The 17,261-nt window shown below is 40.4% G+C and overlaps 1 protein-coding gene across 6 annotated transcripts in view; it reads left to right on the forward strand.

Moving 5' to 3' along the window:
- PTPN13 (protein tyrosine phosphatase non-receptor type 13) overlaps positions 1-17,033 on the forward strand; it is a 126,459-nt gene extending 109,426 nt beyond the window's left edge. For 5 of the 6 annotated variants that reach the window (XM_056359694.1, XM_056359685.1, XM_056359679.1 and 2 more), the window contains 15 exons: positions 101-272; positions 382-592; positions 1,507-1,577; positions 3,246-3,301; positions 3,973-4,129; positions 4,463-4,639; positions 5,940-6,022; positions 7,242-7,297; positions 8,394-8,497; positions 9,627-9,775; positions 10,349-10,439; positions 10,912-11,249; positions 11,803-12,018; positions 15,139-15,201; positions 16,205-17,033. In XM_056359694.1, the coding sequence (XP_056215669.1) occupies positions 101-272; positions 382-592; positions 1,507-1,577; positions 3,246-3,301; positions 3,973-4,129; positions 4,463-4,639; positions 5,940-6,022; positions 7,242-7,297; positions 8,394-8,497; positions 9,627-9,775; positions 10,349-10,439; positions 10,912-11,249; positions 11,803-12,018; positions 15,139-15,201; positions 16,205-16,285 (2,025 nt within the window). In that variant the 3' untranslated portion in view covers positions 16,286-17,033. The remainder of the gene's footprint in view (positions 1-100; positions 273-381; positions 593-1,506; positions 1,578-3,245; positions 3,302-3,972; positions 4,130-4,462; positions 4,640-5,939; positions 6,023-7,241; positions 7,298-8,393; positions 8,498-9,626; positions 9,776-10,348; positions 10,440-10,911; positions 11,250-11,802; positions 12,019-15,138; positions 15,202-16,204) is intronic. The other variant, XM_056359703.1, reaches the window with a different exon arrangement.
- The last annotated feature ends 228 nt before the right edge of the window (positions 17,034-17,261 follow it).

Consider the following 17,261-nt stretch of genomic DNA (forward strand, 5'->3'; position numbering starts at 1 on the left):
ACATGCCAACAATAGGAACAGTAATAAATGCTTCTGCAGTAATGCTAACTGTTCTACTTGGAACCTAACAAGGACATCTTTGTTGCTTTTATTTTCGCAGGTTAATGACATTGATGTCACTAACATGAGTCATACTGATGCAGTAAACTTTCTCCGTGCTGCCCCAAAGACTGTAAGATTAGTGCTAGGCCGTGTTTTGGAGTTACCCAAGATGCCAGTGTTGCCTCATTTACTGCCTGATATTACACTAATGTGCCATAAGGAGGAGCTAGGTAACACAGAAATATACTGCTTTTTGCTCTAAAGCAGGTTTTTTCCCCTTCAGTTATGCAGAAAGAACTTGACTTTTATCCCCCACCCCCTTCCTTTTTTCCTGCAAAGGTTTGTTGTTATCAGGAGGTCATGACAGCATTTACCAAGTTGTGTATATTAGTGACATCCTCCCCAGATCGGTTGCTGCCAGAGAGGAGAGTCTCCGTGCACTAGATATTATCCATTACATTAATGGAGTAAGCACACAGGGAATGACTCTGAAAGAAGCCAAAAGAATGCTGGAAACATACCTTCCAAAAGTGGTGCTCAAAGCAACCAGGTGTGTTTTGGAAGCAAATGCTTCCCTGTACCTTTTGTTTTTCTTGCATGATTGCATGAGTATGTGGGTGAAACATGTTCCTGGCATGACAGCTAAGTCAGAGGTGTACTAGGTGGCGTGTTATTGAGGATTGACGCCACAAAAAGGGTCTGTGTAGTCACAGGTTTGTGCTTCGGTGGAGCAGAAGGGTACTTAGTACTAGTGGTGCTTTGTGTTTCTTGGAGGAAACTGTCCAGCTAGGAAGTGCAGGTGTTCAAAGTACCATTTTCAAAGTATGATGCAGATTATTTAAATGCAATTACTCCTTAAAACTGCAACTGAGGGTTCTGTAATCACAAAAAGGAGATGAAATGTTTCACGCTTAAATAGTTCTACTGTCACTTGGATGTCCCAGCACACTGGTGAATGTCAAAACCCTACGGCGCAGATCCTAGTGCACTGCTGTATTTTCACTGATGCCTGCTGCTTCTGTTAGAGCAATACAGCAGTCTGAAACTCTCCATGTTACTCTGTTTTTAAATTTACCTGGGACGGAAACATTTACTTCATTTTTTAAGTCTTCCAGCCATGCCTGCTGTTCTTTGCTTCCTCTCTCCCTTTCTTGTTCCCACTCTGTTTTATCCCAGAAGGGGAAGGAGTTGCAAAGTCCTGAGGCTGCAAGGTTGAATCATTTTGTCAGAATCTAGAGGGAAGTTCCAGCTCTAACCAGCTATTAGGTGCTCCTTGAAGTTGGAACTAACCCAGCTATCAGTGCTTAATCTCTCACATTGAATATTTTAAGTATTCCAAAACTGTTGTGATAGAAAGCATGACTAGCGTTTTTACTGATAGTACATATTTACGTCAATATCTGGTGATTACTATGATTTACTTATTTTTTAAATAAAAGTTTTTGTAAACATTTCCTTTCATAGAGATGGTCATGCGGTGCTTCCAAAATCCAAAAGCCCTGATAGCTCAAATCCATGGCCAATGAAAGCTAATGGTAAGATTTGCTTGCTTACTTACTGCAAATGAAATGCACGTATTTACAAAAATGAAGGAACTGATATGGGCCTTAAGATACCATCCTGGTCTGGTGGCTACACTACAACTCCATTTACTGTGATCAGCTGCAGGAGGTGTTTGCTTGATCTTGCTTTTAGAAGCTCTTATGAAAAGAGATTCAGCAATAGCTTATGATTCCATTTCTCTTGTATTTTAGAAATTCTCTCTAATATCAAGCCTGAGTCTTCCAAGTTTAAAAAAAAATCAATTTATTATCATCATCATAATTGTTAATAATAACAACAACAATAATGTTACTGTTGTTTCTTGTGACCAGGCATAAAAGTACTGATTTGTTACATTTGAAAGGTCTTTATGTCTCCTTTTCATCTTCTCTTTTTCAAGACTAAAGGAGCCTAAATTGATTTTATTGCTCCCCTCCAGTTTGTTTACCTCTTGCCATTTTCCTCTTTAAGTGTGATGCTTCTGGTCATGCACATGGCATTGAGTGAGGTTCACCAGTGCCAAGCAGACAGGAAGAATTCTTTCCAGAGTTGTGTAGACAGCATTTCTGTTAGTACATCCCAAGTGAGATCACCTTCCTTTTCCTAAATAGTTCCTTGTTCACTCAGACTTGAAGACCCTTTACCACCTACATCTGCTTCTGTGCAGAGCAACTGCTTTACGCAGTTACTTACCATCTTAAGCATTTGCTTTTTATTTGAGATGTTGCACTTTGCATTTGTCTTAATTCTTTATAGTCTTGTTTTTCATGCTTCCTTTAATGTATCTAGTTAACTTCAAGTATCGATCTTGCCTTATGAAATTGTTGCAACTCCTACAGTTTATTGTTGCTCACATATTTTCCAAGTATAACATGTTCTGTGTCAAAAGATTTAGTCAAGATACTCATTAGGAGCAAGCCTTGTAACCAAATCTTGGAAAACCCTACTTAAAACTCCCTTCCTGTAGATGACTTGTCACACATAGGTTCACAACAAGATATAAAGGTTACTGTTGGCCTTCAGTTATTTCATGTACAAGTTTGTTTGTTTGTTAAAGTGTGACATATATGAAAATCCAGGATTTAACTGGTAGTTAGGTAGATACCATCTAGTGGTTCCACTTTGTCTTGTTTACTGTACTAGCAATGGAATGTCTAGGATAGGCAGTGGTCTCTGATAGCATGGTATCGCTCTTTCTTTACCAAGAAGAGAAGGCTATGTTTGAACAAGGACCCAGATGTCAGATGATATTTGGGGTCAAGGGGTGTGTGGTGGGTAAGATAGTGATGGGTGATTGTGGGGTTGTATTTTGTACATTTCAAAGGAAAAGGGAATCGTGCCCTGTTTCCCAAGGGTGCATTACCACTGTATGTTGTTAAGCTATTTATCAACACGTTTCTCTTTGTTCAGAGTTGGTTACCTGTATTAGCATTCATGCTTTCTGATCCCATTGAACACAATATTCAAAAACCCTTTATGGAATATAGTCCATCAGACATAAGTTTGGCAATGCCCAATAACCAGGCAGGCAGAAATGTTAGTTATTTTGTAACATGTTACTGAATATTTTGTTTCTGTTACGAAAATAATTGAAGGGAGCTAATTTAATTTCTGTGAAAAAGTTGCTGTGAAGTTATTTTTTTCCCCCCATTTTTATTTAGGCTGTTCCTGTGGGGATCCCTCTGATAAAACAGAAGCTGATGCTTATGGGCCCAAGGTAAATATTCCTCAGTTGTGCCTATTATCATTAACCAGAGAAAAGGATCTACTTCACACACATTTTTTAAATAAATAAACAATCCATTAATGAAGCTATACAAACTCACTATTACCAGTTGACATGAATAAGCAGTCATTGTAAGAAATACGCACGATTTTTTTAATTGATCTTCTCTTTCTTTGGGACTGCTTCATCAAAAGACGAATGGTCTTATGAGAAGGATGCAAGGTTATGATCCAGAAAACTCCATTCTGTTCAGTTTCTGCAGATACTTGCATGTTACATTTACTAGATGGTTTTCTTTCTTTTTTCCCCCCTTTGTTTTTTCTGGGAAATGATGTATTGTGGGACCAAAAGAATTGAAGCCTGCATATGTTTAGAATAATGTGAAATACTATTATGTGTTCTCTTGTAGTAGTTTCTTCTTCATCATCATGTGGTTTTTTTCTTACTTGCTTTAATTTTTTTTATTTGCTTTTTTTGTATGAAACTTCTAACACCTAAAAACTGCCCACCCATCACCCAGCTGTCTCAGATGAGAATATGTGAATAGCATTTCTTATTTGTTGTTAAGTGGAGCAGTGAACTTTTTAAGGGTTGCTTGATGCTTCAACAAACTGCCAGACTCTTATGTAAGAGTTAATTTGTACTGTTCTTGGTTTTCTTAGTTAAATGGCAATGGTGTCCTGGGACCTTCTCAGGCAAACACAGAAAACAATATCCATCACACAAAAGGAATAATGAGTCTCTCAGGATCTGGAGATGTACCTTCCCTTGGCTTTACCAATCAGATGTCAGATTTTTCTAAACACAGTGACAAGTCAGGTAAGAGGAGGTGAGATGGGGGACAGCAATATTGTCTTTAGCATACAAGAGAATCGAGGCATTGTTGAGTAGGCTGAAATAAGTCAACACTAGGGTGGCAGTCAGTTTCAGAAGATCATCTCCAAGGCCTGTGCTCAGCTTTAGAGGAATTAGTTGATGTTGGAGGTAGATTTTTGGAAGTAGGATTCTGTGTTAGAGAGAAATGAAGGAAAGCCATGAGAACAGCTAGAAATAATGCCATGGTGTCTGCCCCTTTGATTTTTTCCCAAAAAACATCCTATTTTGGGAAAACTTGTCATTTTATACTAAGTCATTTTATACATTTCTCTTTAGAAACAGAGGTTCCAGATGATGAGTATTATGACGAGGATGATCACAATGAAGTTGTCCAGTATCTGTTGGATGTTGTAGATGAAGAAGCCCAGAACCTCTTAAATCGTAATAATGCAACTTCAGAGGCTCAGAGCCTTCTACATCTCAAGAAGGCTGCATTAGAAGATCACCTGCCAGGTAGCGTGAGCCATTTAAAAAGCATATTATTAACAGCAAAATATTTCTTGAAATCAGGTGCCAAGTAAGCAGTTGATTTGGCAAGGAGAGTTGACACTGATGTGTGAACTCAAAAGTTTCACAGGTAGAACACATGGTTCTGATGGCACAAATAGTTGCTGATCCTAGCAAACATCAGATGCGATTTAATAAGTCAGGTTCTGGTTTGATAAATCTGGATTTTGCTTTATGTAATCTAGGAAAATGAATCCCATTCTGGAATTGTCTCTTGAGTGGAATTCATGTTGTTTAGGTACCTGGTTCTGCAGCTGCAGTTGGGTTGAAATGCTGAAGCATTTCAGCATTTCATTGATTGCAGATTGCACAACTTGGAAATGTGTTGAGATCTCTCAAAACCGAACAATTTGCCAACCTGCTTTGTCTTTTTTAGAAGGACTGTTTTTTTTCAAAGGCTGGTTCTATCTGTACACCCTTCTTTGCCTTCATTCCTTCACCTGAGCTCCAGTTATTAACTGAAATTTAGCGTAGAGTAGAATTTGTAGTTCCTTTGTGGTGTCGCACTATGTATATGTGCTCCAAAAGTGCAGCAAGATGCTTGCTACTCTTGTAGAGGTTCCTTCTAGAACTCGTGAGATACCTTTCAAAATTATAATTATTTCAGCTCTTCTGCTGTTCTTCAGGTTCATTGGGTTATTGTCACTGGTCATTATGTTAGAAGTCAGGGAACTGAGGGTCTGGCTATGCCAGGACCTCAGCTGAGGAATATCACTGGAGCTCCACTACTTTCAGTTTTTGTAGCTAGGATCTGGCCTACTTTGCACTGAATCCATAAGATAGGGCAGCAGGGAACTACTGTGGGAGACAGATACAAGTCAGATTTTGTCTGGCACATCTTAATACAAAGAGCAGGTAGAATCCTGGTTTAGACCTACTGCTGGTCTAAACGTAACTGAATTGCAGAAACACTGTCGACATGGGAATCTAATAACTTACTAGTACTAGCCTGTCCATCCATTATGTTGTGGCACAGATAGTTAGGTATGCAAACAACCTCACATATAATGACAGCTGTTCCAGTTAAAAAAGAAAGAAGCCTGAAGTCTGATTATCCTATACATTAAGACCTCTTTGCCAGCACACTGGTAGCAAAGGGACTTAAAAGATATTTCTTAGTTATTCTGGCACCTGTATTCCCTGTGTAGTGCAAGGCAGGTGTAACAGAATTTCCATCTGTGAGAAGGTGACTCCTGGGTGTATTTTGGTGATTTTTATACTGTATCTCCTGATTTTCCTGTTCCAGCAGAGGTGAATGGAAAGCTGACAGAAGATAAGTCTGAAGACACAGACTGTGATGGGTCATCTTTGCCTGAAGATTTTTCAGAGGTGGGATGGCAAGAAGCTGGCAGTCTGCTGATTTTGCTTTCTCAGATGGTCTTTGAATTTATCATTTTTCTTATGGCCATAAAACTTGTGGAAATAACTTTGCATGTCTTTTAAATGAAAACACCTTTGTCCGTGGTAGCTGTAAATGGTGTACATTTATTTTTTTTAAAATACCGTATCATTATTCTATCATACATTAACTATATTAGAGAACAAAGCTTAGTTACTTTACACTATTTCTTATATAAAGCCCAACACCTTTTTTCTTTTTACTTTTTTTTCCAAAAAGAGTGATAATGAACTACCTTTCTTAATGTTATTTGAGGCATTTAATCTAAAACATATCCTTGATTCCTGCTCAAAGAAGGGAAGCAGTGCTGTGTCCAAAATGTAAATTTGAGGTTTCCTTTCCTCCTGCTTTTTGCGAGGTTATGTTCATTAACTTGAATAATTTTTGTATGTGGTTTACCGTACATTATTGCATGTCCTGTTTTATATCAGTCACTAGATGCCTGGGTTTTGTCTCCTATTTCAGATCAGGAGAACTCTTGTCTATCCAGCGCATCCTAGCTGTTGTAGCTTTCTGTCCCGTTAGTAGAGCCAAGAGTCAAGTCGGGCATCTGGCTCAGTGTCAGTGTGCTCTAGGAGATCCACAAGTAAATTTCTCAGAGTATGGCAGTGGAAACTTGCAAGCTGGCCTGTTAAGTATAAATGGTTTTGTAGAGCTTCTTCTTGAAAGGAGGATCAAAATGCTGCCTTCTCTGCTGATTCTTCATCATTTGTTGAGGAAGGCATATGTAGGAGTACCTGTCATTTAGAGGTAAAGCCCTGTTCTGTCCTGTATAGGAATGGTGGTTAGACAGGAGGCAGACATTTTCATTACCGAACTTACCTCATAAAGTGTTTTAAAGTATTATAAACAAAAAAAAAAAAAATCAGCTGGAGAAAATATAGATGGCTGTACTTACTGTGAGTCAGGAATGATTTTAAATAGTTTTTTGGCTTTGTAACAGTAGAGCCTCTTTCCAAGTGCTCAGTGTTCTTGTCTGTTATTTTGGGTTAATGAGATGTCTAAAAGAGGAAGGTCTTTCATTATGTGCTTCTTTGAACTTAATACCCTTCAGAAATAGTCCATGTAATTGTTAATTGCTTAAAATTTACCGTGCATGAGTGTTATAACTATGTCCTTTAATGTGTTTTGAAATATTTCTTCTACTAGCCAACACATGTAAATGGTTGTGAAGACTATTGTGAAGTAAAAGCTTTGCCAGAAAGGTAAGATTTATTTTCTAGTGTGGCTTGAAAGCAAACCTGTGAAGTCTGAAACTTTCAAAAGGGATGTGTTATAATGAGAGTAGAACAATATCAACAACAAAACCCACCCCCAAACCAAAATAAACCCAATGAAATATCTGTGCAGTGCCCTGTTTAATTGCTCTCTGTCTATTCTTGTTATTTAAAAGGTTATAATTTGCCTGAATACTGGTCCGCTTTATGTGGCTTACTATGCTCTAGATTTATTTGTTCCTTTGATATGTAGATATAACAAGTAACTGGGCTGTTGTTCAAATACATCCAAGTACCTTAATTTGCATTGTACTAAAAATTTGGTACTTGCATGTGAGGAAAACATTCGAACAATGCTGTCTTCAGTTTGAATCTTTACAGGCTTCATTAGTATTACTTCTTCTGGGTTTAGAGCACAGAAACTAAACCGGATAGTTCCACTGGTCCATCTGTTCCATTTGGGTGCTTGGGGCTTATTTTTTTTTGACATGGAAAACTAAGGATACACCTGCCCAAGTTACTAGTTGTCTCTTTGAGCCACCCTGAATTCTGGAAATCCCAAGATTGTTTTTCTTTGTGAAATAATTTTAGTCCTTAGTCTAAGTGACACTTCAGTCAAAGTGTATATACTTCTTCCTCTGTTTTGATTAATTTTCTGGCGAGTTTATGGTTGAGATTTGGCACAAGCAGCCTAAAATACTTGATACATATATCACCATCTTCAACAAAGCTAAAAACTTGCAATTGAAAATAGATATTCTAGTGTATAGGTAGTGAATTATGTGAATGTTACAAATATGGTATTGGATGTTATCTGACTGCTTAGCCTTTGAAAGTAGTTGCAGTGATAGTTATTACTAGATCAATGTATTTCTGGCTCTTTTTCCACTGTTATCTTTTACAAATCCTCACTGGGGATGTAAAAAAAGGAAAAAAATTCATGGGTTTTTTGAGGTTACTGGTATAAATCCAGTTCAGAAATATCGTAGCTATAAATTACTTTCTGGCAATTTTTTAGTAAGTTGCCAATCTGTTGGTTATTTCTAGGTGTTATTTCTTACTTCCATACCTTGTCCTCTTATAGATCTCCTCAACAACCTCCATTGAGCCAAGCAGATGAAGATGAGATCACGTGGGGAAGTGATGAACTGCCAATTGAATCAGTCAGCCAGGAGTGTGTAAATAAAGGCAAGAACTTTAATAAATAATCAGTGGAAAACTGAGGATCATATTACATAGACAAAATGTCAGGTGTTAGTTTTAAAAGGCCCTGGATGTGTTTTGAGGGTGTAATGACAGGTATAACGGGAAATGTAGCAGCTCAGCAACCCACTGGAAAGGCTCTTCACAGCTTTGTGTAGTAAGCGTGTGAGAGTTAATAGGAAGAAGTATTGGCAATGTTGTGCAGGTAGATGTAGCAGAATTGAAACTAGCTGAAATGCTTTCTTCCATAGTATCAGTCTGACAAAAGCTGTAACAGTATAGGTGTTTGTCCGTGATCAGTTTGATATATTATGTGCTTCACATACCAGCTATTCCATGCTCAAATTAGGCAATATTTTTTCTTTGTCTTGACTCTCATTTTTCCACTGCTGCTTAGAGTGGCAGACTGGAACACTGCTCAGTGTGATGGGTTTGGCAGAATCTAGACTTTTCTTTTTGAGATAGCATTAGAATTGTGAGTTCCTGAAATTCATATACAGTAGCTTTTTCTCTGCGTTCATTAACAGAAAAAAAAGATAGTCTGGGTAAACTTTTAGACTACGTCTAAGACACTTTTAATTGTGATACCAGAGAGATTCTTGGTTTATTAATTTTGATGTGCTTCAGAGAAACACTGAAGGCCTGATAGAAGGCCTGAAAAAAAGATTGCTTTAACACATTTTGTGAATACCACTTGGAAGACATGTTGAGTGTGTTAAAAATGAAGTCACAGACTGTGATGTTTCAAGTGGAGAATTCTGAATTCATCCCTGTGTACATTCATCAGATTTGTAGGTTATTGTGTGAAGAACTTAAATTTTAAATGTATTTGAAGTTTCTTTCAGTGAATGTATTGGAAGTTCAGGAAAATACTCCCTTTGGTTCCTGGATTCATCAAAGCTGATTTTGCATCATACTGGTTTTGTTAGTTAATTTGGTTTTACCTGTCAAACTGTGAGGTCATTTGTGTATTCTCTCTGGTGTATGGACACATTCTAGGGAAAACAAGGTAATACAGTGGTGGACAGCAACAAGGAAATCCAAGATTGCACTAGAGTTTGTTTCACTAGTTTTAGCTATTTATTTATATCAATCGGTCTTGTTCTTCTGCTAGGTATCCCTTCAGTGACAAATGAAGAGATCTCTGCACTCCCTACAGTGGATGTGCTCCCTGGAGGCAAATACTCAGGAGCCAAATTGAAGTCAGTGATCAGGATGTTGCGTGGATTGCTGGAACAGGGAGTCCCTTCTAAAGAGATTGAAGTGAGTAACTATTTGTCCTTCAAAGACCTTTTTTCTAGCATGAAACACTTAGAAATAGAATGGCTGGTTCATCACTGCTTTAAATACCACAGCTCTTTAATTTGCAGCTCTAAAGGGTTTTAAAGACTTCTTTTACCAAAGACTTCTCTCCCTTCCCCCCACTAGCTGCTGAGAGATGAGGTTAGTTTGAACCAGGAATTCAATTCAGAAGTGTTTACATCATTCTTTCTTCAAATGAATAGACGTTAACAGGCATAGACAAGGTAAACAAAGGCTGTGAAATCTAGCTGCTAAGTGTGAAAACAGCCTTTCCGAAATCTTAAGTCAAACGTTTTACAGATCTCTTCTTTGGGAGAATGAGATAAAATATTCACTGGATAATAGGGTTTTTTTACTTTGTTCCGTTTTCTTAGCTATGTGAAATTAGATTCCTTCCTGTGACCGAATTATTTTGCATATCCACATTAGGATTTTTTTTAATGGTTCTGTCTGTTGAAATCTTGGTTACATAACTGCTCTTAACACTCTTACCGTTCAGCGCTTTCTAATGCCCATGTAACTGCTTCTTTACAGAACCTTCAGGACTTAAAACCTTTGGATCAGTGTTTGATTGGACAAGCAAAGGAGAATAGGAAAAAGAATAGATACAAAAACATACTGCCTTGTAAGTCCTAACTAATCTGAAGTTCACAGTTGATATTTTGTCACCACCTGTATGGTCAGATGAATTGGATCAGGAGTGGGATGGTTTGATTTCCCAATACTAGTTCTGCTGAGTAGAGAAAAATCATATCTACTACTCATTTTCTACACATTTAAAGCAAGCATTTATAAAGGGGTTTAAGATCAGTGAACAATAGACTACTGTATTAGGTAGCAGTGGATGTTCACAGATTCTTCAGTTGTTTCAGCAGATCCTGTGTCTTAAATGATGTATACGTATGGAGCCAGAAAATATTTGTCAATTTTACCCATGTAAAATTGGAAAAACAGACATGTATATTATTGTCGGTAGATTTCCTGTAACAAAATCCTGTTCGCTATCTGAGCCTGTAAGGCTCAGCATCTCTATTGTGTGAAGGTCTAATTATGTGCACACATAACATGGAAGTATTTTTGTTCTGTGGGGATTGCAGATGATACCACTAGAGTACCTCTTGGGATTGAAGGTGGATACATCAATGCCAGCTTCATTCGCATGCCAGTGGGGAATGAGGAGTTCGTGTACATTGCATGTCAAGGACCTCTCCCTACTACCGTAGCAGATTTCTGGCAGATGGTTTGGGAGCAAAATTGTACTGTGATTGCCATGATGACTCAGGAAGTTGAAGGAGAAAAGATAAAATGCCAGCGTTACTGGCCAGATGTACTCAATAAAACCACCATGATAAATGATAGACTACGGCTTGCTCTTGTAAGACTCCAGCAACTGAAGGGCTTTATCATTAGAGTGCTGGAGCTAGAAGAGATTCAGGTAAGTTAATCTAATTCTGCATGCTGAGAATTCTTTTTCTGAGTGTTGGCATTTTTATCCCCATACTTCTGGCTTGCCTTCTTTCAGTCACAGTGTCTGTATCAAGAGATAATGCGGGCCTTCTCCTCCTTGCCCAGTGATAATTACTAGGAAACTCCTCCTCACTGCATCTTGTGCTACCCTGTGACCTTTATAGGAGAGCGCAGTTGGGCCAGGAGATGATTTCGTTATGCTAACAAGACTAAATTTTGGCTGCCTAGGTGCCTTTGGCCACAGAAACATACATAGGAATATGAAATTCACTACTAATTCAGTCTGGCTGGTTCATTGCCCTGTGCGATCAGTTCAGTCTAGACGCACAGTGAACCTTGTACTAGTCAATTATTTGCTAGTTATTTTCAGTTTAGCTCATAGTTTCTCTTGTTTTATTGAATTACAGAACACCTTAATTGGGCAAATCCCTCTCTTCTGAGACTGTTTGCCTTTGGGAGCTTAACTTTTGTCTTTTTACGCTTCCCATGTGTTACATTTTGTTGTTGTCTTTAAACCTCAGACAGGTGAAGTGCGGCACATTTCCCATCTGAACTTCATCGCCTGGCCTGACCATGACACCCCTTCTCAACCAGATGACCTGCTTACTTTTATTTCCTACATGCGTCATGTCCACAAATCGGGACCTATCATAACTCACTGCAGTGCAGGCATTGGACGATCAGGGACCCTTATTTGTATAGACGTTATTTTAGGGTTGATCAGCAGAGACCTTGATGTGAGTACCCAAGAGGATGATGGGCTGAGCTGTGCTTTTGACTTGCAGGAAATGTGTTTCATTGGATCTATACAATTGTGTAAAGAATATGCCATGCTTTTGAGAGTAGCATGCTGTCCATGTCCTAATGCAGGGGTCCTCAAGCCCCCCAGGGTCCTCAATCCGGCCCCCGGTATTTACAGAACCCCCCGCCGGGGGTTGGGGGGGAAACCAAGCAGCCGCAGATGACTGCCTGCCGCTTCATCCGCATGCCGGCCCCCTGGTTAAACAGTTTGAGGACCCCTGTCCTAATGTAACATAAATCAGGGTGTAAAACGGCAGTACCTGTGAAATGTTCCTTTGTTGATGATCCTGGGGAGGGGGGAGGGAGGGTGAGAAGCTCTAACATCTGCTGGTTCTTGGGTTAGCCTAGGGAATCTTGTAAAAAGTATCCTGTCTGACACCTCAGCAATCTAACATTGTTAGGTGCCACTTCAGATGTGCTAGGGTATGTTGCAATGGCATCTTCTACCATAGCAGTCTTCTGTCGTATGGCTTGGGAACAATGGTGTGTTGCCATGATAACTCAAGCAACTGAAGGAGAAGTTAAAATGCCTGCCTTACCTGGCTGGATGTACTCAGTGGAACTACCGTGTTAAATGCTATTAGGGCTGAGAGTTGTGCCATTTAGTCCGTCAGAGATCCAGGCACTATTGGAGGGCAGCCAGAAGCCAACCCAAGTATGTTCAGGCAACTGAATCAAAAACTCTGTGTACAAACATCTCAGCTGGAGATGAGGGTATGTAAAGTAGCTTTACAGCCTACTGGATGTCCACTGGAAATGCAACACAGCGGGGAGGAAAGAGTCTGGGAGGTTCCTGGAGTGTGTGGATGATAACTCCTGGCACAGCCGGTCAGGGAGCCAGCCTGGGGAGATGCCCCGCTGGAGCTGCTGTTCCTGAGCAGAGAAGGGCGGGTGGGTGGTGTGGTGGTTGGAGGCTGTGCTGGGCACAGCCATCGTGAGATGGTAGTTTTTGATTCTTGGAGAAATAAGGAGGGGGGGGTCAGCAGAACCGTTGCCTTGGACTTCCAGAGGGCCGGCTTTGGCCTGTTTAGGATCCCGGTGGACAGAGCCCCTTGGCAGGCAGTCCTGAAGGGCCCAGGGGTCCAGGCAGGCTGGGCAGCCTTCAAGATGGCAGTCTTACAGGCGCAGGAGCTGGCTGTGCCCACGTGCCAAAACATGAGCCAGTGGCAGAGAACATTGGCTTGGCTGAACAGAGCTATGGCTGGGACTCGGGGGGCGGGGGGGGGGAACTGAATTTTACCGCCTTTGGAAGAAGGGGCAGGCAACTCTGGAGGACTATAAGGATGTTGTGTGGTTATGCCAAGAGAAAATTAGAGAGGTAAAAGCCCAGCTGGAACTTAAGTTGGCCACTACTATAAAAGATAACAAAAAATGTTTTCAGATACACGTTAGCAACAAAAGGAGGGCCAAGGATAATCTGTATCTTTCATTGGATATTGTGGGGAGCATTGCCATAGAGGGTGAGGAAAAGGCTGAGATACTTAATGTCTTCCTTGCCTCAGTCTTTAATAGCCAGATCAGTTACCCTCAGGGTGCTGTCGTGTCCGTTCCGTCCCCCCCCCCCCCCCCGCCCCCTGACAGTCCGGGAGGAAACTGGTGTCCATGACCTGCTGCTCCAATTGGACACACACAAATCTACAGAGCTGGATGGGATCCTCCCGAGGGTACGGAGGGCGCTGGCAGAGAATCTCGCCAAGCTGCTCTCCATTATTTATCAACAGTCCTGGCTCACTGGGGAGATTCCAGTTGACTGGAGGTTAGCCAGTGTGATGGAAGGAGGATCTGGGGAACTACAGGCTGGTCAGCCTGACCTTGGTGCCGGGAAAGGTTACGGAGCAGATCATCTTGAGTGCCGTCACGCAGCACATGCAGGACAACTCAGGGATCAGGCCCAGCCAGCAGGGGTATATGAAAGGCAGGTCCTGCTTGACAAACCTGATCTTGTACAACAAGGTGACCCACCTAGCGGATGATGGAAAGGCTGTGGATGTCTACCTGGACCTTAGTAAAGCCTTTGACACCATCTCCCACATCACTCTCCTGGGGAGCCTGGCTGTGCTTGGCTGGTGAGGCTGCACCTGGAATCCTGTGTTCAGGTTTGGGCCCCTCGCTGCAGGAGGGACACTGAGGGGCTGGAGCGTGTCCAGAGACGGGCAGCGGGGCTGGGGAAGGGGCTGGGGCACAAGTGTTGTGAGGGGCGGCTGAGGGAGCCGGGGTGTTTAGCCTGGAAACAAGGAGGCTTGGGGAGGACCTTATCACTTTCTGCAACTGCCTGACAGGAGGCTGTAGGCAGGTGGGGGTCGGTCTCTTCTCCCAAATAACTCGTGACAAGACAAGTGGAAATAGCCTCAAGTTGCACTAGGGAAGGTTTAGATTGGATATTGGGAAAAATTTATTCACTACAAGGGTGGTCAAGCATTGGAACAGGCTGCCCAGGGAGGTTAGTGGGATCACCTTCCTTGGAGGTATTTAAAAGACGTGTCGATGCGGTGCTTAGGGACATAGTTTAGTGATGGACTTGGCAGTCCCGGGTTAACAGTTGGACTTCATGATTTCAAAGATCTTTTCCAACCTAAGTGATTCTGTGATTCTTAGCTTTCCCAGCACAACCAGGGATTATGCTTTCTGGGGTGATCCACAGGAGGGTGCTAGCTTCCTTATTTTTGTAGAGTTGAGCTATGTCATGATTAGCTCAGTGGAGTTTCTAAGCATCTGCTAAATGTCTAGAATTTTATAGACTTCAGGGAATAAAGTGCTTTGTTAGATTGGACAAAGAGGCTCTATCCTCTGCACACTCAGCTCCCAGTAAGAGTAAGCAAAACAGCCAGAGCACAGAGAAAGAAAACAGGTGAAGGAGGGTGTCGCATTTAGGAGGGCCACATCCATATTGCCCAGAGACAGCACATGCTGGATTATTTACCAGACATACACAGGCTGTAGTGAATTGTTGTTTCAGTACTGGATGTTAACGTACCTAGCTGGATTCATTGGTCTGATGGTGGGGATGTTTCCTTTATGTCTTTTTTGAATGTTTAACTTACTGTTTGTTTTGGTAGTTCGACATCTCAGACCTGGTACGCACGATGCGTCTGCAGAGACATGGGATGGTTCAGACAGAGGTGAGTCTGGCTTCCCCAGATAGATGCTAAAGGAAAGGCATTGGAATGCTAACTCTGATGTGCCCGGAAGCTTTCTGTGAAGCTCACGATGATGATTGTCTTTGTGCCCTCTAATGGAACGTTTGTGTTGTGAGAATTAAATCAGATGCATATCAGTGAGTAGCAGGATGCATTTAACAGTTACAAATGCATGCGATTTATAACATGCTGTGCTGGTTTTATCTGTGTTTTTAGGAAAAAAAACACAGGGTTTTCATCTTCAAAAATGTGTTATAGAGGAAATCGGCTGAGGTTTTTTGGCTAAAAAATGCATTATGAACTGAAGAGAAGGCCTAACTGTAGCTGCTATGAATCACTGATACTGCTGGAGATGTCTTGAAATCTCTTTTGAAGAGATACTCAACCGAAAGGTTTAGGAATAATCTGGATCTAAAGCTAACTACTTCAGGGAGGGACATCAGAAGGTCTTGTTAAAATCTGCACTTTTTTCTTTGAATGTGAAGGAATGGTCAAATAGTAGTTTAACAACAACAAAAAGCCCTCAAAATACAAAAAAATCTAAACCCAAATTACAAAACTTACTAGCCACACCTCACACCCTAAAACATGTATTAGCCTACATACCTGTATTGCTGAGATTAAGGTAAGGCTTTGCACTGTCACCAGAGTTGTATATTGGTTGACATTAATGCAAGACCTTTAAATTCACTTGATGTCTTCATTTTTACTTATATAAAGTACTTACTCTGAGGTGCTTTTGATGTGAAAGACGAGGATAAATGTCCCATATAAATGTATGTTTAGTGGCAGGAGAGTGCCTGTATTTAAATTGAGGTTGCATTTTTCTCCACTGTGGGTTTTTTGTTTTGTGGGGTCTTTCTTATTTAACTGTAGAAATAGTATTGAAATCAAGTGCTGTGCACCTGTGAAGTGCAGATGATAATGAATTACTTATGTGGTGCAAGCATTTTTCACATGTGATGTGATTTCCTTTCCTTTGCAGGATCAGTACATTTTCTGCTATCAAGTTGTCCTTTATGTCCTGAATCATCTCCAACATGAGGAACAACAAAGAGACAAATAAAATGCTGAAGCAGAAGTGCTTTTAAAATAAGGAAGCAAGGAGGTCTAGAGGCTCTCACATGTTTTCTTTGTTCTGCCAATAGTTTTCCAGTCCCTTTCGTCAGTTGCTGTCAAATGTCTTTTCTATAAAGTCTCTCCATCATTCCAAATAAGGTATATGGTTATAAGGAAAAGGGATAGCTCATACAATACCAATAATCTCTTCAGCCCCGTGGACATACATGTGAAATTTTTTTATAACAGTAAATAATATTTAATAAAGCTGCATTTTCTGCAGTTTCCTTAATATGTGATAAAATACTGAAATAAAAATATTTTAATTAAAAAAGAAGTAAATAATAAGAAAAAAGTAATCTTGTACTTCCTGCAGTTCTGCAGCTTTTGGGATATTTGTTTCTTATGGGGTAGGGAGTGGGAGGGATGAAGCAGTGTTTTTATCCTGGCAAACTTTATTACAAATAAAGACATTTTACTAGTCTCTTTTAAAAGCTTGTTTATGGCACAGAATTTTGCCCTTTTACTATAGTTACAGCTATTTTATAGAGGGCATCTTGAAATCAGCATTTAAGCTTTAATAGATGCCTGTTAGCTTAAGGATAGTAGCGAATGTTTACTGTATCACAGTTGTTAATGTTTACTTCATAGAGTTTCATGTATATATTTATATACTTTTACAAAAAAGCTGAATTACCCAGTTCTGATTAGGCATCTCCACTCTGTAAATAAAAGATACACCTAAAGTACATTGATCAGCGGGTGTGGGTATTTTTGTGTCCTTGTGACTGTTTTTCTTGCCCTTGTCTTTCATTGTGGTTGCTGCCCTTCTTAAGAAATTTGCAACAAAAGGGCTGTGCACATTTTAAATTGTCAGTGTCCTGTTCTTAAGTGTCAATTCAAAAAAACCTGCGGAACTGTGGGTTCCTTTCTGGAGAGTTTGCACACTGTGGTGAAAGGAAGAGGGTATTTTCCTTTCCTCC

This window comes from Falco biarmicus, chromosome 1, assembly GCF_023638135.1.
Source record: "Falco biarmicus isolate bFalBia1 chromosome 1, bFalBia1.pri, whole genome shotgun sequence".
NCBI classification, from domain to species: domain Eukaryota; kingdom Metazoa; phylum Chordata; class Aves; order Falconiformes; family Falconidae; genus Falco; species Falco biarmicus.